This window comes from Mercenaria mercenaria, chromosome 19, assembly GCF_021730395.1.
Source record: "Mercenaria mercenaria strain notata chromosome 19, MADL_Memer_1, whole genome shotgun sequence".
In the NCBI taxonomy this organism is placed as follows: domain Eukaryota; kingdom Metazoa; phylum Mollusca; class Bivalvia; order Venerida; family Veneridae; genus Mercenaria; species Mercenaria mercenaria.
The window spans coordinates 41,170,971-41,195,146 of NC_069379.1; the positions used below are offsets into that span (position 1 = coordinate 41,170,971).

At 33.7% G+C, this 24,176-nt stretch overlaps 1 protein-coding gene across 1 annotated transcript in view; it reads right to left on the reverse strand.

The window, feature by feature from the left end:
* The window catches only part of LOC123543140 (probable serine/threonine-protein kinase DDB_G0282963), a 28,981-nt gene extending 11,949 nt beyond the window's left edge, over positions 1–17,032 (reverse strand). Inside the window, exons 1-2 of the mRNA XM_053531321.1 lie at positions 16,416–17,032; positions 1,643–1,831 (exon numbers count right to left, since the gene is read on the reverse strand). Of these exons, the coding sequence (XP_053387296.1) occupies positions 1,643–1,831; positions 16,416–16,628 (402 nt within the window). The 5' untranslated portion in view covers positions 16,629–17,032. The remainder of the gene's footprint in view (positions 1–1,642; positions 1,832–16,415) is intronic.
* Positions 17,033–24,176: the final 7,144 nt, after the last annotated feature.

Here is a 24,176-nt window from a genome sequence, read left to right on the forward strand (position 1 = left end):
AGTAATTGACTTTCAAAAAACGGGTTGCTAGGGGGCGTGAAGGGTGTTGCACATTTCATTACCTGTCTTGAATAGATTCAGTCAAACCGGGACTGATTTCACGTTGCTTGGTTGGCTTCTAGGCTTCTACAAGTACCTTCTAATAGATTTTATCAAACACAGTTTAATGTAAAAGATTGATGAATCACCCTGTTTTTGCTTTTATACCGTACCATTTAAATTTGATGTGATGTGATTTTGTCCCACAGAGGGTTGAACAGTAGCTCGATCTGGGATGCCGAGTGGATTTTGCCAGATCGGATCTCACTTTTATTATTATCGGAAGAAATCTTCAATGTTTGCCGATGTTAAAATAGAAATGAGTGAAGGTGTCAGGTCATGCATATCAAATGGAAGTAGTCCGTAACATAATAATGCAAATGGTACAATACGGATTTTTTTCAGTCTGTTCATAATTTATATAGGTTTATATTAAGGTATATTTTTGAGATTTGCTTTACCATCTTTCCAGTTGCTTTCAGACCAAAAACAATTAAGGTAATTCAACTACTAGTATACATATTCACAAAATGTTGATTGATATGATAGAAATTAATTAAACTGCTGTATTGTTTTGATAACAGATTTATAAACGTCATTTCAAACTAACTGCGCATTATGACATTAATGGCCTCCGGAAATGCACTTTTTGTACAAGATATTATAACAATACGACTTTAACTTAATTACAATTTAGTGTACTCATTATGCAATGAATTTCATTAGGACAATTGAAGTTTATTATCCTTTAAGGAAATTGTTTTGTAAATAACAATAAAGGGCAATAAAACTTATTTAGATGAATATTTTGATAGAAACCACAAGCATTATGCCATAAATTCTAATAAAATTGACGTTGAGACTGAGAAACATTTGTAAATTGACGAAACTAAGGAATGCTATTGCATATTGATGTGACGCTTCGTGCATGTTTAGCACATATCTATTCTATTGTCCCAGATATAGACCTCTCCAATACGACTGCAATGCAGCACAGAACTGAAGACCGATTATATACCGGACTGGCAGTCTCGACGTCATTTTTTATTAGAAATTTATGGCATAATGCTTGTGGTTTCAATCAGCATATTCATCTAAAACAAGTTTTATTGCCCTTTAATGTTATTTACAAAACAATTTCCTTAAAGAGTAAAAGGTTTTTTATTCTCTGAACGAAAGTCATTGCATAATGAATACATCAAATTGTAATTAAGTCAAAGTCCCTTTGTTATAATATCTTGTACAAAAAGTGCCATCTGCTATATGTGCATGCGCTTTAATTTTCATGCATGTTATACCTTTGACTAATTCCTCACAAGACTAGAACTCACTGATTTTACTATTCAGTTGCATTTTCAGAACTTTTGTAATACTTTTTCATGGTGTTTTCAAGCTGTGAAAATAAAAGGAACAAAAAAAAACTAAACTGACATTTGATGTCACTTTAATGAAAAATGAACCAATAACATCCCTTAATATCACAGATTTATTGACGCATCAATGGACTTTTAAATATGTTATTAATTCCTGAAACATTAAGGTTATAACCATTTTTTCTATGTCCGCCATAACAAAGTTATACTGTATCTAGAAAGCAATGTACCTTTAACAAAGCAGGTGGTATAAACATGAAATATGGCTGTCCTGAAACCGGCTGCACCTTCACCGATTGAACACTTTCATTGCTCGCTGACTTCAGGAATTTTGATGGGTCGAAGCTAGGATGGTTGATGTCGGTGTGATTGAATAATCTCAACGAACTGTCTCCATGGATAACGATGTTGCCACCTTCCTAAAAAAAAGAAAAAAAAGTAAATATTTAGACTCCAGGTTGTAATTATGTCTCATGGTTTTGGATATTAGGAGTCTATTCAATGTTCATATATAATGAGGAACATTAGCTTGTTACTTCCCTTGAAAAGCTGTATGATAAAGCGCAAAGATAACCCAATGTAACTTTGGTCCTTTTCAGTTGGATTCCTCTTACTTTTTCGTTATTACCTTTGTCCAAGATGTTGCGGTTGGTTAAAATAAATACGCCATTCATGCGTAGGTTTCTAAATAAAAATGATTAATCAAACCTCTTATTAGCACAGAGCCGCTAAAAGAAAACCTATCCACAATCATTTTCCAGTCCAATGAAATTTAGTACAGATATTGCTTATGAAAATTACAAAGAAGTCAAAGATAAAAACAGAGGAAGGACCTAACTACTTCTTGGACATAATCAGGGGAAGTAACTGACTAATGTTCCCAATGCATAACATTCCGCTTAAGCCGATTCTAGAGCCTTGAGAGGTGTTACATTTTTCATTACCTCGCAAGGACTGTATCATCATGCGGGGAAGTAGGCAGAACAGGTTATAACATGACGAGAAAGTTGGTTACTTATTCCTTATTCCTTTTTCGAAAAAGGAATAAGTAACTAGGTACATTTTGTTACTTATTCCTTATTCAAATGCGAATAAGTAACAGACACATTAACACCAGATAAAGTCTCATCTCCTACAAAACGTGTTCTGAACACATCACATATCTATTTCGACAAGAAACGATAAAAGTCAAATAAGGAATAAGTAACTGGGTTCATTTTGTTACTTATTCCTTATTCGAATTATATCATTTCTTAGCGAAATAGATTTGAGATGTGTTCAGAACACGTTTTATAGGAGATGTGACTTATCTGGTGTTAATGTGTCTGTTACTTATTCGCATTTGAATAAGGAATAAGTAACAAATGTACCTAGTTACTTATTCCTATTCGAAAAAGGAATAAGGAATAAGTAACCAACTTTCTCGTCATGGTTATAACCAGAATCCAGTAACACTGGTTAAATTAACTGCCCGCCGTTACATAACTTAGATACTGTTGAATAAAGGCTTAAAGGACAAGGTTAGCCTGACAATAAGTTAATTTCATTATAAAGCCATACTCAAGTATTTCATAACGCTGAAAGAACTTTTAAATTCAGTCCACTATTGAAAACTATATGGCAGTTTGAAATTGAAGAAAATTACTGATCATGGAGGCAGCCATTTTGTGTGTTCATGACGTGATTTACACACTGCTGAACTTTTTATTTAGCAAATAACCTTTTTAATAGATTTTTTTATATGTTTTTTAATGTAAGATGTAAAACAGGGTAATTTCTTTCATTATAGCTGGAAAAAGTAGAGAATTATTTTACAGAAATCAGTAAATACAATTCAAATGTGTCTAGAAATTTAATAAATCTGCCATTTTGTTTTTTGTTGCCATGGAAACAAAATTGCCGCCATATTGATCGAATATTTAAATACTTATAACTTCCTCGTTTTTAAGTCGATTTTGAAACTTCTTTCACTTCTTTAAATGATTACAGAAATCCTAGCAGATGGAATTAACATCAAAACAACATTGCCTTTCCCTTTAACAAAACAAACAAACAAAAAATGACAATCTCAATAACAGGATAGCTTGGTATAGAGTGCTTACAAATAAGATAATAGCAGACAGACTTGGTTTGATTCAGTCTGTTTATGAGAGGTAATCCAATGTGAAACATCCCTCACGCCTACTTTCAACGGTTAAACAGAATTCTGTGAGACTTTGTAGGGCCGCAGAATGGCATTTAAAGCCTTCTGTTGTGGTGTTTTGGAAGCCTAGAACACAATCAATCAATATGTCTGCTATTATTTTGCTCGGGTGCAATCTACTCTTCTTTTTGGGTCGTTTATTTAAGAAAAGAATGTTTAAAAAAATAAACCTTTAAGTGTCAAGTGCTTTACTCCAAAGTGTAATCTGTATGAGCCGCGCCAAGAGAAACTCAACATAGTGTGTTTGTGACCAGCATGGATCCAGAACAGCCTACGCATCTGCGCAGTCTGGTCAGGATCCATGCTATTCGCTTTCAAAGCCTATTGCAATTACAGAAACTGTTAGCGAACAACATGGATCCTGACCAGACTGCGCGGATGCGCAGGCTGGTCTGGATCCATGCTGGTTGCAAACGCACTATGTTGGTTTTCTCATGGCGTGGCTCAAATATGTCATCAATTCTAAAATATTGCTTAACGCATTGAAAATACCAAAAACATCTATTGTTTTATCGAAGAATAAAAACAAATGAATTTAATTTAATCAACTTGTCTGAAGTCAATTAGACTGTTGTTATAACATAGAAATGTAGACATTAATACGAGTTCGTCGATATATATTTATGACATAATTATTATAAAATGTTAAAAAACATGATCGATTGATAATACCTTTGACAGCTGATTTTAAGTTTATTATAATTATACTTTCATGTAAAGCTAATTGAATAGCGACTTTAAAACACTGTGTACTTTCATTCGATTGGATCAGAATGTCGTAACTGAAATTTTCCTTTCCGTTTAGCAATACAAAGCAATGTATATTATACAATTTTTGCCTTTTGCGCCCTCGGTCGATATCGCATTTATCAGGTCGATAAATTCTAACAAGATCCAAATTTGTTTCAGCAATAAATCCACATATAAACCTTTTTCAAAACTGAATGCCTCTCTGTTTCTCACAAGTTCAAATACAAAAAGTCTTTTCCAATTATTACATTGTACTTCATCTTAGTCATTTATGTCTACAGTTTTATATTACAAAAAAAAATGTATTGTTTTAAATCTGTGATTGCTATTAGTTTTATTTTTGTTTTATTTATCTATTTTTATTTTTTTTGTACAGATATTGCCTACATTTTGAATGCATCACGTTCATGAAAAATAGATGCATAGACAAATAAATAAATATCAAGTTTAATCAGACTTTGTAATAAGACAGACGCGGCACAATTCCTTGAGTATCAATTAATTATGTATTGTTTTTGGTCGTGCACTTCTTCACCTTCAAAGGAAATAAAACTCGTGATATATCAAGGTAAATAAAATTTCTGTGTAACAACCGCGAAGAAATGGGTCGCCTGAAAGATTAAATTAAACCAATGCAAAACAAGTGTCAGTCTGACCTTGAACATACAAAATATGTTCATGTCTAAGTATGTACTACATTTGTATAAATAATAAGTACGACATAACAATTAATGGGACATGCGTCAATTATGTAAATTTGTACTTGAATAGTTGTTAAAGGCAGTAATCATTAATTAAGCAATCATCCTGACTGCAATTGATTAATATAGATGGTAATAGTGTAACTCGGACAACACACCATTGGCCTTTTACTTTAAATGAAATACGAGGGGCGTTCAATAAATAATGTAACTCCGTAGGTAGTTCCGTAACCGGTGGTTATTTTTAAATGCGGTTTTCGGCACATTATTGAGCAATTTAATTGACACAAAATGCTATGAGAATAATAAAAATTGGTAGATTCAAAGTAAAAATACAAACGTCTGAGTGAGGTGTACTCGGGTATACTGGACCATTTTATGTCCAAAATATGCAATTCCTTGATTCTACTATTCAACAACTAGAACTGCAGTTCGATTTTCAGTTTAAACAGTTTAAATAAATCATCATCTTTACATAAAAAATTGAAATCCAAAAAGAAAAAGGATAACAGTATTAAATGGTGCTGTATATTTTTACTCGAAAAATGATGTTAACTTCAATAAGCCTCTTCAATTTTGTCAGGCGTGATGATAATTGTTGAAAAAAATCTTGTATTCTAAGTTGATACTAATTTCGTAATTCTCGATTGCGAAACAAGTTCTTACAACTTTGATTAATCACTCTCGAGACTCATTCCAGGTGGAATCATCCTCGAGTTTAGATATTTTAGCTGTTTTGTAAAATGAAAAACTCAATAAGTAGATAAAAACAAACTCAAAGTCATCACAATTTGCTGTATCTCGTAGAAAAAAAAGATAGAATTTTGTGATTTTACAAGTTATTCTATTTTTCTTAGACCCTGGATGCCCGGGACAAAGATAAGTTATAATTATTTTGCTATGGTCCATTATACCTTGATACACCTCACTCAAGTGATAATATCTTTACTTTGAATATACGGATTTTTTTTCATTCATATTGCATTTTGTTTCCAATAAATTGCTCTATAAAGTGCTGAAAACCGTATTTAAAGAACCAAACTGTCTATTCGTATGGAGAGCTCGGCCTGTACCTAAAATGATTTCTCTCTATCTGTTCTTATGGCTTTATCTCAGCCTGTCAGATCGCTCTGTGTCTGTACTAGTAGAGGGTGAATTTCGCGCCCTATGTGGCTACGTTTGCTTTTGAATGTGTTTATAATGCAAAGGGCACTATATAAATCTAGTATAATAATAACAAGTACTTTTTTTTGGCAAACATCCGAAATATTGAAAAGTAATGACGCTCTTTTTAGATCGTTCATTTGTGAAAAATTAAGAATTTCCTATAATTACCCCGCGAGGCCTTCAGAAACTATAACAAAACTGGTTTTTATATGATGCAAAAGAATTTCGTGAAAACATAGTCTTTGCGTACAATGCTTACACTACTGCATGTACTGTGTGTAGCTCCGTAACCGATGTTTATTTTTAACGCGCCCGGTGTATAGCAGACTAGCGGTACATTATTTGTATGAATAATAAATGCGACGATAAGTCCCGTCTTTCCTGGGAAGAACCAGTACAAGCCTCAAAGTTAGTTGGGAAATACTCAAGAGCTTGGACCGGTATTCGAACCCTTGACCTCTGGATTGACAGTCATGCGTGTTACCACTAGACCACCGGCCCAACTTAAACATATTTGTTATAATAATATCTTATATAATATAATATCTTAACCTATCATACTATTGTGCCGTTACAAGATGAAGAGGAATGACTTTGAAGAAAATAGAAATTAAAAGAAAATGAGATCATTTAAATTTATGTTATTCTAGCCTTAGCATAACATTGTAACTTAGACTTAGTAAATTCTATAATAAATAAACTAACTATATGCAGAGCTGCAATCACAATTAAATGTCATATTTGTTAATAAAACTTCCATTTTCAGTGGCATCGTATATGTGTTAACTTGTACATTTATTAGTATTCTAATCTAAACACACAGTTCTATTTATCAACACACATTTATTTGTTTTATTCTAACATAGATGTTCATATTTTCAAAGATGGATTTTTGGTAAACTATTTCCTTAAAAAGCAATCAACAGATTCACTAACAATAGGATTTTTTTCTTTAACATCAACGAAAAAGACCGAAGCTTTCGAATCCCATGGAGGCGTCTTTTACCTAGCTTTCTGTGCGGGCAAGAGCAAGTGCGCAGTGGTGAGCTGAGAACCAACAGTTGCAATAAATTAAGAAACACCTTATAAATGAAACGTGTTTCCTTTCTGCGTAATTGGTCGCTTGAATACGAGTTTAATGTATGTACTTCACAGATATTTCAGTCTCTGTTAGATTGAACATTAGCATTACAAACATACATATTATAAACATACATATTATAAACATACATATTATATACATACATATTATAAACATACATATTATATACATACATATTATAAACATACATATTATAAACATACATATTATAAACATACATATTATATACATACATATTATAAACATACATATTATAAACACACATATTATATATATACATATTATATACATACATATTATAAACATACATATTATTATAAACATACATATTATAAACATACATATTATAAACATACATATTATTATAAACATACATATTATAAACATACATATTATAAACATATTATAAACATACATATTATAAACATACATATTATAAACATACATAAACTTAACCTTGTCGGACTAGCATACTAGGCTATACCGGAAGGAAGTGCCGTTGTCACGTAATGGACTAAACTGAAAGCCATCAATCAAAGAAGAGGAAAAATCATTATGTTGGTTACCACATTTGATCAATTATAATCACGATCATGAGTTTTTAAAAATTATTCATTTTAATGACCATAAACATCTTTTTATAGTATTTTATAGTGATTTGTAATATAGGTTATTTTTCTATTACACATTTGATAAAAAGCATATGGCTTCGATGTCCTGCTTTACGCAATGGCACATAATTTTAAAAGTCAAGGGTTGAAAAGAAAAATGTCGCAACTTCTATTATATCAAGAAAAAGTTAAGACAATTTTCAGTTCAGTTTTCGTAATTTTGAAATGTGGTATACCTAGTGGAAATATATATTAATTCTAGAATAAAACTTTCAATGTCAGAATGTTCCAAATATAGAGATGGATGTTTTGAGCAAGTATCATTTAATGGATACAGAGGTGTAGATGAACGCTATTTTCCCTGATACATGGTAAAAATATCATTTAAAATTTAAATGAGTTTCTAAGGTATGACAGGATAAAGAAGTCAATCTGGAGGTGGGCCATCAGCGCACCTGTCAATTTGTTCCATCTAAAATAGTCCCCAAGAAAGAAGGCCAATATTTATACTAAGGTTTTATCTTTTAAAAAAATGTTTTGTATTGATCTTTTCAAACCAAAGTAAAACTTCCATGTATTGTCATTTCTCACTTATTCAAGTAAAACAGACATGTTGTTAGCGTATAGACAGTTGGTAAAATAAAATAGGATGATCTTGTATTGACGGTCAGCTAAAGAGAAAAAAGTGCCAGGTGCAAAGAAATAAATCCTTCTGCCTCTTTCTCTGGACAGTAGAATGACGTATATCCTGTATGTTTATAGTTTAAGTACATTGAACCCCCTCCGGACTAGATCCACCGTCAAAAGTAATCAAGTTTTGCGGTCCAAACATAGGTCCTTCCCTTTTCCTTTCATAAATGTCACAGACTTCTGAAATCAGTGTAGCCTTGCATCACGATTACCCGATTTCGCTCAAATAACTACATATTTGCATATACGCATAATGGTTTTGTTTGCAGAATCTATACAGGTTTTTAACGTTTCAGATTCCTAGGAAACTATTTTCTTCTCTTAAGCAAATACTTCTCCGACAAAGCCCCTCTGATCCTTAAACCCATCCAATCTAAAGTTATGCTTTAGTCTGGGGGTCACTTGGCAATAAGGGGTTTCAAATAGTTATTCAAGTATAAAAACAGCAGAGGAATTTCTTAACAGAACAGAGGATTCGTTGCCTTCCATATTCTAACACAACCCGATTTGTTTTTGTTTTTGATTCACAAAAAAGACTGATAATTAGGTGTTATTAATAATAAAATATGCAACAAGTTATAGTTTGTACGTCACAATTATCACACTGACATTGCGGTGCGCTGGAACAGAAACTCACACGGAACAGGCAAATATTTGGTGGATGTCGTTAAGGCTGTACATAATATCCATTGATAGCGTGTAAGAATCGAATTAATATATCTCAAACAGTGCTTTCCTCTTGAATAAAATCATTGTTTGTCGTTTAGATTCATATTATTATGCCATATATAATTCCTTTGCATCTGAACTCAAAATGATTTTATTCAAAGACAAACATGTTATTTCTTGAAACAACCGATGTTCTATTTACACAACATCTACTTAACAGATTTATACTTGCTTAATTGCGCATAACTGTTGCAAAGGTTGTCTAAAATGGTCTTGCTGGATTATAAAAAGGTACGTAAACCTTTCACTAGTGCTTTAAGGTGACCGTTATTGCAGACAGTCTCAGTTAATGGTCATAAACATTTCTAGGTCAGTCAAATAGTTTGGATTATGAAGGACTTCAGATTGCGTTCATTTAGGTCAGAAAAGTGACACCTTATATTGAAGCTGTCAGATGTAATAACTACACGTTCACATGGCGGACAAAAAAAAATGGTGGACATAATTTAGCCGGGCGTAAAATGAGGACATCTTAAATGCATTGCCTTTTTGACCTTACTTGATATTAAAACTTTGCACAAACTATTCTCACTGATTAAAAGTTGTGAACTTCTAAATCACGAAAGGTTACAGCTTTTTACGTAATTTTGCATAGAACTGTGTCCTTCTTAGAAAGGAATTTCGTATTTCATTAATTTGGATATAAAACCTTTTGCATAATGACTTCAAACCTAAATTGTGATTCAGATATGAACGTTTTCTACGTGACAAAAATTACCCATCACATGCTTACAAAAGTGTAGCGATTTTTTAATATCTCCAGTAACTTTCGTGACCGGGGACTTTCGTTTAAGAGTACTACAAAGCAAATATAGATAAACTTAGAGGAATACTAGACCAAAACTTCGTCTGAAGATACTGACAATAACTATATATTAAAGTTTATGTAAACATACAATTTAATTGTTTATGTGTATAAACAGCATCATGCATTTGGTATTTAACGTACACATTAAGTATATGTATATTATCTCAATTCAGTATGAATGTGTGCTACAACTTACAACCCTGTAACTGTATGGCATTTAATTAAAAATGTAACTCGACATGCGCAATTGTACGGTGCCCCTAAAGTGACATGTTACACACATTTTTTCCAATTAGGTAATGTGAGACTGTTTTTTTATTTCATTTAAACGAAATAAAAAATAGTCTCACATTACCTAATTGGAAAAAAAAGTATGTAACATGTCACTTAAGGGGCACCGTACAATTGATTTAAATATCTAGTAAAGTTAAAGCCATTTGTTGAGGATATTTTTACGTTTAAAATCAATATCTAAAAAATAGAATTTTATTTTGTTTTTTGAAGGATGAGCATTTGATGCCTTATGGATTTATGTGTTAGCAACCGTTTTATAGCAGATGACAACATACTTTTCCCATCATCGGTGTAAATGATTACTAACCAGTTATAATTGTGTAAACATATCAATAAAACAATTACTCACTGTCAATAACTAATCAATAAGCGATTGTGGTTTATGTTGTTTTTTCTTACTGTTCAGCGCTTGAAGCCACAAATCATCGTTTGTTTATTGTTACAAAAATTGTGACACTGGACATTTAATGTGATCAAATATGGCGTCACAGAACTGAGAGGTAGAAATGAGAAATTAGCTAACGCTAGCGCCAGTAATCTTCGTTTTCTATTAAAGGAAATTACTACACGTACCAAATTGTGCCTAGGGAGGAGGCGGAATCACGTATTTGTAAGATTACGTCAAAGTTTGTCATAATAGGGGAGTTTACCTCATTCTCAGAACTCAGTCATTTTCTGACTTTGTTTTTCTACGTCTTTTATCGTGATCGTGCATAACGTAAAAAAAGTCCCAGTTAAAGTGTGGTATACGTCAATAATCGGTGGGCGAAGGTCCTACAATGTTTTGTGTATTGATTTAACCTTTAGCCTGCTAAATATCTATAATGGACCGTTCCATCATTCATTTTTGGCAGTACCATTTATCATTTGAAGGAGTGTTCAACGAAAATTTACTAACTTAAAACAGCAAACAGTGTAGACCGATCTTGGTCTGCACTAGTCGCAAAGGCAGAACCATTTGCCGACAAGATGCTTAAGGTTAATTCCAACGGAAGTGATTTCTCCCGAATTGCAAATAATAATTGGCGTGTTCGCCCTTATCCCCAGTCCCAACATCAAACATGCACGTGTCCAAGAAAATAAACTTTGGTAATAAAAGACACATTTTGGCAAAATTAAGGGCGTTTAAGGGGATATAGCCATTTTTTTTCACTTCACATATAAGAGTATAAAATTAATTCTAAGACAGATGTTGTTGTTTTCACATGTTTCTCGTGCAAGGAATACTGTATAATATACTGTAAGACGTTTGATTTCTGGCGCTTACCTTTAGAAGTAAGTCTTTTTAAAAGACTAATGGTGGGGAAGTTAAGAATATCTTTCTTTAGTGAATAGGACTGTGAACAGTTTTGTTTTAAATGTTCAGAGATTTAAAAGATCTTTCCAAAAATATATGCACTTTCTAAATTTGAAATAAAAGATACGTGTGCAGTCACAAAAATCGTACGCATATAATGAAAGTATCTTCCGTCCGGTTCGGTTCTGTTACTTCATGTAATGTTTGATGTGTTCAGTTAATGCCATACGATGATTAACAAAGAAATCTAAACAAGGAAATGAAATTATTTAAATATTGCGGTCTACATTTCACATCATAGGTACTAAACTCGTCCTAAATGCGTGACAGCGCCTGGGTTCTTCCAAATGAAACCATCACATATTGCTAGTTGGTCACTATGACATTTAAATCTTGATGTATTGCGATAAATAAATCAATGTCAGAAGTAAACACCGTCATAAATTTAACATTATTGTGGTTAACTGTTGCCAAGTAAAGCGACGAGCAGATTTGATTTTTGCGTCGAAGAAAGGCGCAAGATCAAATGACGTCCACGTTTAACTTGTGCTATGAATTTCAATTCCAATAGACGTTTGACTTTCGATGTTGATTACGTAGGTATGAAACCACTAAATGTGTAATCAATTAGCACTTCCGGGGTAGTAAACGGAGCAGTCATTTATAACGTAAGCTTCGAAGCTACAGTTCACATTTTAAAAGCTACACGTCTATAGGCGTGATGTCAGTAATCGAAAAATAGTCCGTTATAAATAGATCCTAATTTTCCTATTTTCAGGGCATTTTATATGCAGTAAAGGGGTGGCAAAAATGGCATTATTTCGTAAGATATATTTCAGAAGGAAATAAGACACTTCGTTAACTAATAAATGCATGGCTTCGAGCTATTTACTTTAAAGGGTTCTTATTTTGCTGAACCTATTTCTGAAATAGGGGAATATGAGGGTACCTAAATATAACTGATTTGCATTTCACCGCGTCGTAGACAACACCCCTTTTTCGTCTCTGTCTTAAAAAAAAAACAAGATATATAGATATCAGGAAGCGTTTATATGAAACGAAGACTAATTGATTTTTTTATATTGTCTATATTCAAAAAGCATAAAACTGCCACGAAATATAAGCCGCAAGTAAAATTCTTTTCAGTTCATCGGAAATGAGGACAATGGCCTTTTATTCTGATTAGATATGCAAAACTTATGGATAATTTGATAGTATTATTATCAAATAATTAAAAAGGATTGGATGTATGACACATAAGTTCTATTGATAATTAACCCCGTTAGCATTACCATGATTACACAGAATAGAACAGAACAGAATTTTATTTCAATAACTTGTATTCCTTGTTTAAACAGAACAGAACAGAATTTTATTTCAATAACTTGTTTTCCTTGATTAAACAGAACAGAACAGAATTTTATTTCAGTAACTTGTTTCCTTGATTAAACAGAACAGAACAGAATTTTATTTCAGTAACTTGTGTTCCATGATTAGAACAGAACATAACAGAATAGAACAGAACATAATTTTATTTCTGTATCTTGTACATATACAGTAGGCTATCTCATAGCATACATACGTTTTATATATTATATTTTCTGGCGGCTTTGCACCTCTGCATACGGCGGGTCCATCGCTCGTTTTTATAACTACTCAATTTATTGCTACTCATGCATTTCGGCCAGTATTGTAATATATATTTTATGCATCCGTAATGCAGTTGACTTTATTTAGTATAAGTTCTTTATGAAAAGTTTATCTGGGTGTCATATGGAACTGTTTAACTTGTAAAATATGTACAACGTATGATATCATGTTATAACCCAACAACATCTGTTTAGTGTGTGATCGTTTTCTTCTACTTTCCGTTTTGGTAAAAAACAAGGAACATTATTACCACCATGTATCACAATAATTATTCTAGCTCACCCAAAATATGTTGTATAAACGGATTTACAATGCGGTTGCGCTGATGTTTTAATGGATGTTTTGATTTTAATGCACATGCGCTCTTTACGTGTGGCAAAAAGACCACTGAACAAATTAGTAAACCTACATAAAATCATTATTGTATTACAAATTGTTTTGCCACAATAAAGAAGATTTTGATCACACAATTTATTGTACAGAATACATTGATTAAAGATTGATATGTTATTAATCATACCTTACCTAAGAAACCGGCTTTATTCTTATTTTTATTTCCGTCACTTTTAATTATCATGTTGTTGCACCATGTAATTATCACCTTGATATGGATAACAAAGTATACTAGGTCTGTCTGTCTGTCTGTCTGTCTATTCTTCATAAACAAAATATGATTAAATTATGCTATGTATTTTTACAAGTTTATCATGTGATCATGAAATTATTATATATGCGTTTGTACGCATGTAAAGAGATACTGTATATGTATCAGTTACTGAAATAAAATTATGTTATATCTGATTACACAAGTCATAACATCTCGCACTGTTATGAACAGGTTGCCTTTTACGAGTAGATCTGCATATTTTCCTTGGCTTAGGTCAAACCTTGGACAAAATCTGTGAAAATTTATTTCCGATATCATGTCTTATTTTTTAATGACTGGCTTTTCAACAATCAAAACTATTGCTTCACTCGTATGTTTTACTCAATATGAACTGTTTAAGGTCGACCAGAAATATTTTGCAAAACCCGCACCCTACAACTTTAGCGAAAAAGCAAAGAAAAATTCGCAATTACTGAAAGTTGCTTTAGTGGTTTTAAAGTTTTGACTTTTATCCTTCATTCAATAAAAGTAATTTCGCTAAACATTGCTGATCAAATGTCAGTCATATGATTTGTATTTTATACATTGCCTCCGATCTGCAGGTTGTTTGTTTTCATTGTTAACTAGAAAAAATTATTAGCATTTCAGATTCCCTCGTTTCTGTTAAAACATCAGAATATTAATGAATATTTAAAGTTCATATTGTTTATGAAGCGTGCATCGCGTTGAGAATTAGCATATTTTGACCTATATCTTTCCCGCTACCGTAACGTATACAGTAAAACAAGACTAAAACATATTAGCGTCTGATGGCCTTTCACGCTTCCGTAGAACCAACATTTATTACTCGAAATTCGTTTTTAAAATCTTGCTTAAATGTCTAAGGCTGCAGATGTCAAATACGGAAATATCTTACATCCGAGGCATATACTGACACTTTCAGTCAACATTAACAAGGAATTTTTGAACGAATTGACGGAGTTCCAAAAATCTCCATATACCTTTGCTCCGTTACGAAGCCCTGTGGGATTTGTGATGTCAAAAACATACGTATGCTTGGCGAGATTATATAAAATGTGCCGGCTATCCTAAGTATATCAATGACAGTCGTTCCATTTTAGCGTCATTGAAATTGGTGCAATACATTTTTGCTTGTTTTAAAGTTTTGTTCTAAGTAATATCATTTTCCAACAGACATTATCTGGTTTGGGATGAATATCCCTGATATATATATATATATTCGATCAGTAGACACACAAGAGCTGTCATTAATCGTCGCATTGTCTACATTTCCGTATGAAGGATCATGTTTTTATTCTAGGGTGTCCGGATTGATGACGATTGTCTATGACTTCCGGTGAAGATAAACGTCCGCTAAAAAATAATTGAGCCGCACCATGAGAAAACCAACATAGTGCCAGTCTGAATCCAGACCAGCCTGCGCATCCGCGCAGTCTGGTCAGGTTCCATGCTGTTCGCTAACGGTTTGGCTAATTGCAATAGGCTTTGAAAGCGAACAACATAGATACTGACCAAATTGCGCGGATGTGCAGGCTGGTCTGGATCAATGCTGGTCGCAAACGCACTATGTTGGTTTTCTCATGGAGCGGCTCAATTTTCCTGCTGCTACTACTGGACCAAATGTTTACAAAGCCCGCACGCTTATTCTGCTGCGTAAACGTCCGCACAGACTGAAGCAGTTTCTGTAACATTGTCTTATATTTTAACAAAACTATATCCTCCAAATTCAACAGGATGCTCCCTAAATCTTGTATCCCTAAAAATGTCAAGAGGTTTGATAAATTCAAGCTTTTGAGCGCATCCTTGTTGTTGATAATTTCAAGCCCTTTTATAATATATATTGTTCTGATGGCGGCAAATATGAAAATACGCGGCCATTGTAATTCTTATTGCGTAGTAGTTCTGCTACTATTTTAGCAATGAGTCTACTCGGGCGACTTTTGCGTACCGTATATAAGAAGAAAATGTCCTGATTCGGGTGATATTTTGTATATTTTGTCTTTACTACTTGAAGAATTTTCATAAGATAAAGAGCGCCGAAGACAGCAAATGAGTGCTTTTCTCCATACAAAACGTTTGCATTCAGTTCTCAGTACTTTTTTCTCAAGCACTTCGCCCAACTGCGAAAGTGTGCACATTATCTAACAGTTCGTCCATGAAAACAAGTTGCGCGAAATGTTTGAGAAAAGTACTGTGGACTGATTGCACATGTTTTGTGCAGAGAAAAGCACCCATTACTGAAAATGATGAAAATTTGTTAAACCGTTTAAAGACTTAAGGTAAATTAAAACGCCGACTTTACAGAAAGTCATAAGTTGATCTATATCTTTTTTCAAGTTTAAATTTCACATATTTGTACAAAGTGAAACTTACCGGAAAAGGTGTTTGGTCTTTTATCGTGTCAACTTTTATAAATGCATGAGCGGGTGCAGATTGGTCCCAGCTGGATTTTGAATTACTTGATACAGCGGTCAGTATGCTTTCAACTAACCAAGAACTCGGCTTATCCACATTATTTGTCAATGGTTTTGTGTACACAATGCTTAAACTTGCGAGAACAAAAATGGCTTTTATTTTGTTCTCCATGGTAATCGTTCTAAACTGTATTCCAAGTAAATATTTAATTGATGAAGGAAGGCGCAATTCTACTTAAGCCCGAAAAATAAGTCCAGAATGTAATTCAAAATATTTTTTATTTAATTTTGGCGGCCTATAAATGCACTTCTATCACCGATTAATGCTATATTTTCATTTTTTTCACAAACACTGATTGTGAGTAGTAAAGAAAAAGTATCAGGGGAAAAATCCAAGAAAATTAAATCAGAATCCCGCTTGACACATTCTCAATGACCTCAGTAACTCACAGTGAAGAAACTTCCTTTGACTATATTAATACTGTCATGTGTCGCCTTATTACTCGTAAAAATACATATAACAGTGACTGAGTGAAAATAATAGCAACAAATTCATTATTTATATGTCATCCTGAGTTTGTCATTTATTGACAAGCGATGACGGACTAATTATAATCGTTACTAGCGAGAACACGTCGTGTAACAACCGTATCATTTGAGGTCAGGGCACGGTACGTATTAACGTAACGAACACAACGTTGTTAGTGGCGAATCGACTTTGTGTTACGTGAGAACTGAAAACTGTATAAGAGTGCTTTGCGAGTGGGTAGAATTAATTGATGACGCATTATATTTTCGAAAGGTTAAAGTTTTAAGCAATATACGTGCGGTGAAATCCAGTTTGATTTTAAGTAGCTCAGTTGAATTCTCAATGATGTTTCTTTTTTATCGTGGGCGTCCTGATTCATTCAGATTATTGAGGAAGATGTACTTTGGTAACCAACATTGAAATGTCACATTTGACTTTAATTCCCGATGTTTTTTTCACTGTCCATCCGTCAGTTCGGAGCGTTATTTCACTATGCTCCGTTCTTAATATATTTACCATATCTTTACAGCATTAGATTTGCGAAAAAATGTCTTAAAATCTTGACTGACTGCACACTAATTTATGATAAAATATCAAATTCTGATATATGCCCAGACTTTTGGACTTCTAGAGGAACGTCATTATTTTACGTCTTTTGACGTCCAAGCAGCGTTATCCGCACAGTATGCTTGGTTATCCGCACAGTGAATTTGGTTATCTGCACAGTGTATATGGTTATCCGCACAGCATATTTTGGTGTAAACTATAGGAATTTATCTGAACTCTGAACTTTGTTCAGTACAAAAGTCTTTATATCTACTTAGATGATATTTGCTATTCAATAGCAATTGCTCTCTGCTTTTAATCTGAGATTGTGACAAAATATTACAGAAATCAAGCCTTTAAAGAAATTGGCACAAATTAAACCCACCCTTTATTTAACATGCAGCAGCGCCTGTTTTAAGCAGTCAATCAAGGGAGCGATACGTTGCGGCTGCTTAAGTAATAACAAAAAATCAAATGGATACAAAAGGTAAGCTGACTGACTGGTTACGGCAAGTGGCCGCTTAATACAGGTGGCCGCTTAATGCAGATGACCGCTTAATGCAGGTAACCGCTTAATACAGGTGGTCGCTTAATGCAGGTGGTCGCTTAATACAGGTGGCCGCTTAATGCAGGTGGTCGCTTAATACAGGTGGTCGCTTAGGCAGGTATCACTGCCGTATGAACATGCACTTAGTTTAGGAACCGCAAGCTAATTTGATAGGCAAAAAACATTAAGGCACGGATTTTTTATATACTTCCAAGAAAAACATAACGGGAATCGCCAATAAAGACACTCAGTGTACAAAAAAAAAAAAAAAAAAAACAGAATGATAAAAAAAAAAAAATATGTTTTGATAAAGGTGTGTAACACTGAATGTCAATTGTCGACTGCTGAAACTTGTAAATGTATGCAAAATTATGCACGTTTCTGACAGCTCTGACACAGAAAAACTTCAGAAATTATACAATTATTTTAATAAGGTCACTGTTTTTTTTTTCTATCATTAAACCTTTTCAACTTAGTAGCCATTTGACGGGGGTTTATATCATTTCCGAATTTGATCACTTGTACACTTGCACATTTGTTCGTGTTTTGTTTCGAATAGTGCAATTTTTGTACCAAAGCATGTTGGTTAGGACATCTGAATGTCTGTTCGTCTGTCTGTCGCTTGTCAGGCACACAAGGATGTGACAGTTTTATTTTTGGCTTAGTTTTATTTTGCGTACTGTATTGAGAAAAGATCTAGATCACATCCATTGTGAATTTCCAGATTTTATAGATTTATTCATTGAAAAAAAATGTCAGCATACGCGTACCTGCTAAACAGCAAATTCCATTTGAGAGGCATTTTCAAAGGGTGTTGTTTTACAGATAGATTATTTTTCTTATATGTAACTTAACATCTCAATTTTTTTTTTTTTTTCATTTTTGGTAAGAAAAATAAGAAAAGACATGTTATACTGACTGGCCATATATGATTCTCATCTCAATGAAATGCTCTAATGTACCGAAAATAAGGTATTAAGACTCAATTGTTACAATGAAATGATCAGGGCATATGGATTAGGGGGCACAAACTCCAAAGTTTGCAAGCATATCTTACAAGGTGCAATTTGGCATATTTTAGCACAAATCTATGATATACTGACATCTTCTTAATTTGTAAGTTTTCAAAAATTAATTAATTAAAGTTTGCCCAGAATGTCAGCTTTTAATTTCACTCTTCAGAACGCTCCACTTAAGCAGTTATGAATTTTAATAATTTTGTGTTTTGCTGGTCGAAATTTACTCCTAAAATTTGTGGGCTATAAAAATATATACAACATGGATCTTAAAGGACAGGGGCGGGTTTGGGTATTTGAGCGTGCGCCATACCTCCATGCATAAATCCGCCCATGATTATGTTTAAGTGCATGTCTACTTAGCTTATAGTATAGCAAGGAACTAACCTATAATTGACACTGACCTTTGTCCAGTTATGTTCATAGTCAACGTGACAATGTCCATGGATGTTAAGTGGACATTTATACGTATAAAAAAACTGCACTTGTCTTTCCTGTGTTACTTTGTTAATGCATATACCGGTACATTATAAATATTATTACTTTATTCTAGGGTTGGTATGGAAAATATAGAAACTCTTAAAGACGCGTCACAGAACAACTGTATTCTTTATTTGCATGAAGAATTCTAGACATACAAGAATCTAGTTACAAAATGACAGTGCCATACATTACCAAGACTAACCGCCTCGACAGCCTAGCGGTATAAAGCGTCCGCTTCGAGTGTAAAAGGCATACAGACACTAAATAGAAAAATGGCGCGAAAAAAATGGCGGATACAAATAGTCCTCAGTTTTTTGCTCCGTAGAGCTATTTTCCTTATTTTCTTTGCATTTTTTTTTTGCTAAAATCACATGACAGATCTATGCTTGACATGTAGGTAACATTTTCATAATGAAATAACAACATGACAAAATTGTTCATGGAAACTTAGATCATACACCACCAGTATAATTTGGGGTCTCATTTTTTAGCTGATTTTGCAGTTTGTGTGTTTGACTGAAATTATTTTTCTTGCATCAAACATGACCCCCACTTTTCTTTTGATTTTTAGTTAGCACTGACAATATTCTTCAAGAAAATGTAAGTTACAGAAATTTAAAATGGGTCCTGATGTGTGCTGCGGTCATTGGAAATAGGTCAATTTTATATAGAATAAAGAACAACAACTATTTAGTGTGCTATAACCATAAGGTCTACAGTGTATACAGTGTAAGATAGTTGTGTAAGTTTGCAAAGGAAGTTGTTGTAGGAGGGCCTAAATTGTCCACCTGTTACATTATTTTAGTGCGTTGCCGGAATGTTTTTCACGAAGGGGTCACTAGGTTGTGGTGGGTCTTTAAATGCACTGGTCTCCAGATCGTTCGACAACAACAACAACAACAAATATTTGTGTCACGGTATAGGACTTTAATATTAAAACGGGGAGAAAATGTGTAAGCGGCAGGATAGTGCAGTCGGTAGAGCATCGGGGCGATGTTCCGAGGCCCTTGTTTCGATACCCTGTCTGGCTGAATATTTTTCTCATCCTGTGACATTTGGTATCAGGAAATCAATACTATATTTCTTAAGCTTTGAAAATTAATCTTTTTTTTTTCTTGATATGGAATTTTAAAGATAGTTTAGAAACAAAAGCTCTACTAAAGTCTAATGTTCATAATATAACTAAACTTCAATTTTAGAGAAATATTTTTGGGGGTTTTTATTTGCCATGACAAAAAATGGGAAAATCTGAAGAAATGAACATTGATAACAGACCACCCCCATTTGATTAAAGATAAGCCTATAGTCTCATACATAAACATTGCGTCTTATAATTAGTTGTAGTGATAGTGGGTTTATAGGCCACTTCCAACAGCATTGCTGTTGGGCTAACCTTTTAGCGACGTGGTTTAGAGTATCCGCCTACGGATCACGTGGTCAAGGGTACGGGCCCCAGTAGGGACCTTGATATTTTCTCTCCCAAGGATTCCTTTAATAGCGAGTGACTTATCTCTCGCTCAGCTGCATATAATCAAATATACAAGAAATTTAAAATCCTTGCAACCAGCCAGACGGTAATAGCAGACTGGGTTTGATTGAGTCAGTTCATGAAAGGTAATGAAGTGTGCAACACTCCTCACGCTCACTAGCGCTGGCTTATGCGGACCTCTATAAACCATAAAAACTGATTGGACTCCACGATCCCAGAGGACCAGATGATATATAAAAAAGCACTGAGTGAAAGCACAGATAGACTTTTTACAGACGCAATATGGCATATAAAGTTTTGAAAATATTTTTTTAAATGTTCATATTATGACCAAACTTCAATTAAAAAAAAAAAGATTATTTAAGCCAAAATCTGGAGTCAGTCCCATTGTTATGATTAAGCTTAAAGAATACGACACACTCCACAGGTGCAAAATACATTGTTATCAGTGTTTAATAAGTGGGAAATAATGTCGCTGTTTTTGTTATATAAAAATCATCTGTCGTCTGTGGCCATCATAATATTTTGTAGACTGAACATTTGAAAGTCATTCAGTAACTTGTAATTTGACTTATGTTTTATTAGTTCATATATACATAAATACAAACTGCCAGTATCACCACTGAAAACAAAAAAAGGCAAAAAATAAAATGAAAAACACATAAAAAAGATGTTAAATACGTTATCAAAATTCAAGTTAGTTATCAAATAACACAGCTTTGTCATTGGAGATCGTGAAAACGTTTTCGTCAAATATTTCATTTTTCCGTTTTTTTTTTGTTTGTTTGTTTTTTTGTTTTTTTTTTGCCTTTCCGGGAGACTTTTATAACAGTTGTGTTTTATATCCTCATTTCAATGACTTTTAACCTGCTAAATTTCAAAAATGGACTGTTCCATCATTCAATTTTGGCAATACCATTTATCATTTGAAAGGGTGTTTACTGTAAATTTTCTGAATAGATAGCGAACAGTGCAGACCATTATCAGCCTGCAAGGGTGTGTAAGCTGATCTTGGTCTGCACTGGTCGCAAAGACTTAATCAGTTGCCACCAGCAGGCTAAAGGTTAAATTATTATGTTGGTATGACTTTGAAACGTGTCAGTTTAAACGTCAAACAGAAAGTTTCAAGTGAAAATGTATGTCGTCTTTTTTATTAAAGATTTATTGTGCTCATCTTAAATTGAAATATTTTATGATTCGATACAAATTTTAAGTGTGAAAAATTCTCTTCAGATGTACTATAACTATATTTACAAGCTAAGTGAGTTCTTAGAGGTGCATTTACAATTAAATGTCATGTAGTAACAGTACAATAGAACTCGGTTATAAAGAACTTGCCGCGGTTGCGAAAACGTGTTCGCTATATCCGAGATACGCTATACCCATTATAGCGGCGTACATAGTTTGTTGAACGAACTTCATCTGATGAAGAGCAAACAGGATTGACAAAACTGTGATTTGAACCATTGTTGATATGTTTAATTGCTGTTTCATGAAACTAAAGTTGTACTTATGTATATTTTATTCATTAATGAATTATTTCATATTAATTTGTCGTTTATTCAATAGTTATAAACGAGTGAAATGTCATGTGTGTTCCTTATAACCGAGATTTTGCTGTATCCAAGTTCGTTATATCCGTGTGTTTTTTCCTTTACAAATTTAAGAGAAGCATCGGACCAGAAAAACAAAGAGTTCCTTATAAGTGAGATTTCCTTACATTATCCGAGTTCGTTTTAAATGAGATTTACTGTATCTCGTTTGCATGTACCACATTCGTACTGTAAGTATTTGTTTGGTTTAACGTCGCTCCGACACAATTATAGGTCATATGGCCGACTTTCCTGTTTTGATGGTGGAGGAAGATCCCAGGTGCCCCTCCGTACATTATTTCATCACGAGCGGGCACCTGGGTGGAACCAGCGATCCTACGTAAGCCAGCTAGATGGCTTCCTCATATGAAGAATTCGACGCCCCGGGTGTGGCCCGAACCCCAGTCGATGAGAGGCAAGTGATTTGAAGTCAGAGACCTTGACCATTCGGCCATGGAGCCACCCCCTCGTACCTACAGTCCCACACACTAGTTTTGATACATTAAGACGTGTTTATTTCGTGAAAGTATATAATATACTTTTTTTTAAATATAAAATTTGGTGGTAACATAATTTTAAAGATTGTAAAATGTGTTACTGGGGTATTGTGAGATAAACAAACAAAAACAAAGAAATTAGAAATTAGGGAAACGTATTTTGCCTTCCTGATGTTATAAATTTTCCAGCGATTTTGTTTTCTTTCTTTCTTTTTTTTTTTCTTAAAAAATAACCGAGGAGTGTTATTTCAAACGTACAATGTTTCATGCAATGCTATAATTTTGGGGAAAAAAATATTTAAAAGCCATGAGAGAAACAAAAACGCTGACATTTTACATCGAAATTCATTGGCGGCTACTTTTAAATGATACGTGAAAGATCGATGTGAACACACAGGCTGCCATTGATATTCGCTCGGTGAAAGAAATTTGTTTTGCTGAAGCACATTTATTTGACAAATTGTTTGAATCTCAAAACTAGTTTCGCGGTTGCCATAAACATTTCAGGATAGGGGCTAATATTTTAGCTTTTCACGTAAATAACATTGTTGTCATCACTTTTTCTACATATGTATCTCTTAAACAGTTGCTGACTAACAATACTGCGGTTTATAGCCTGAAAAAGTCCGTCCAACCTGTTGACAATTAATTCGTCTTTATACCTCTGTACTAAATTCAGCCTCCCTAAATGTCGTCAATTTACAAGTCAAATACGGACATTAAACAAAATCTGTGACAATAAGTTCCCTAAGCTATTAAAATGTCAGTCCATCTCACCTGTATCTTTAATATACATGTTTATTTATTAATAGAAATATATATATGAGCCGCACCATGAGAAAACCAACATAGTGTGTTTGCGACCACCATGGATCCAGACCAGCTTAAGCATTCGCGCAGTCTGGTCAGGATCCATGCTGTTCGCTTTCAAAGCCTATTGCAATTAGAGAAACTGTTAGCGAACAGCATGTATCCTGGTCTTGATCCATGCTGGTCCCAAACGCACTATGTTGGTTTTCTC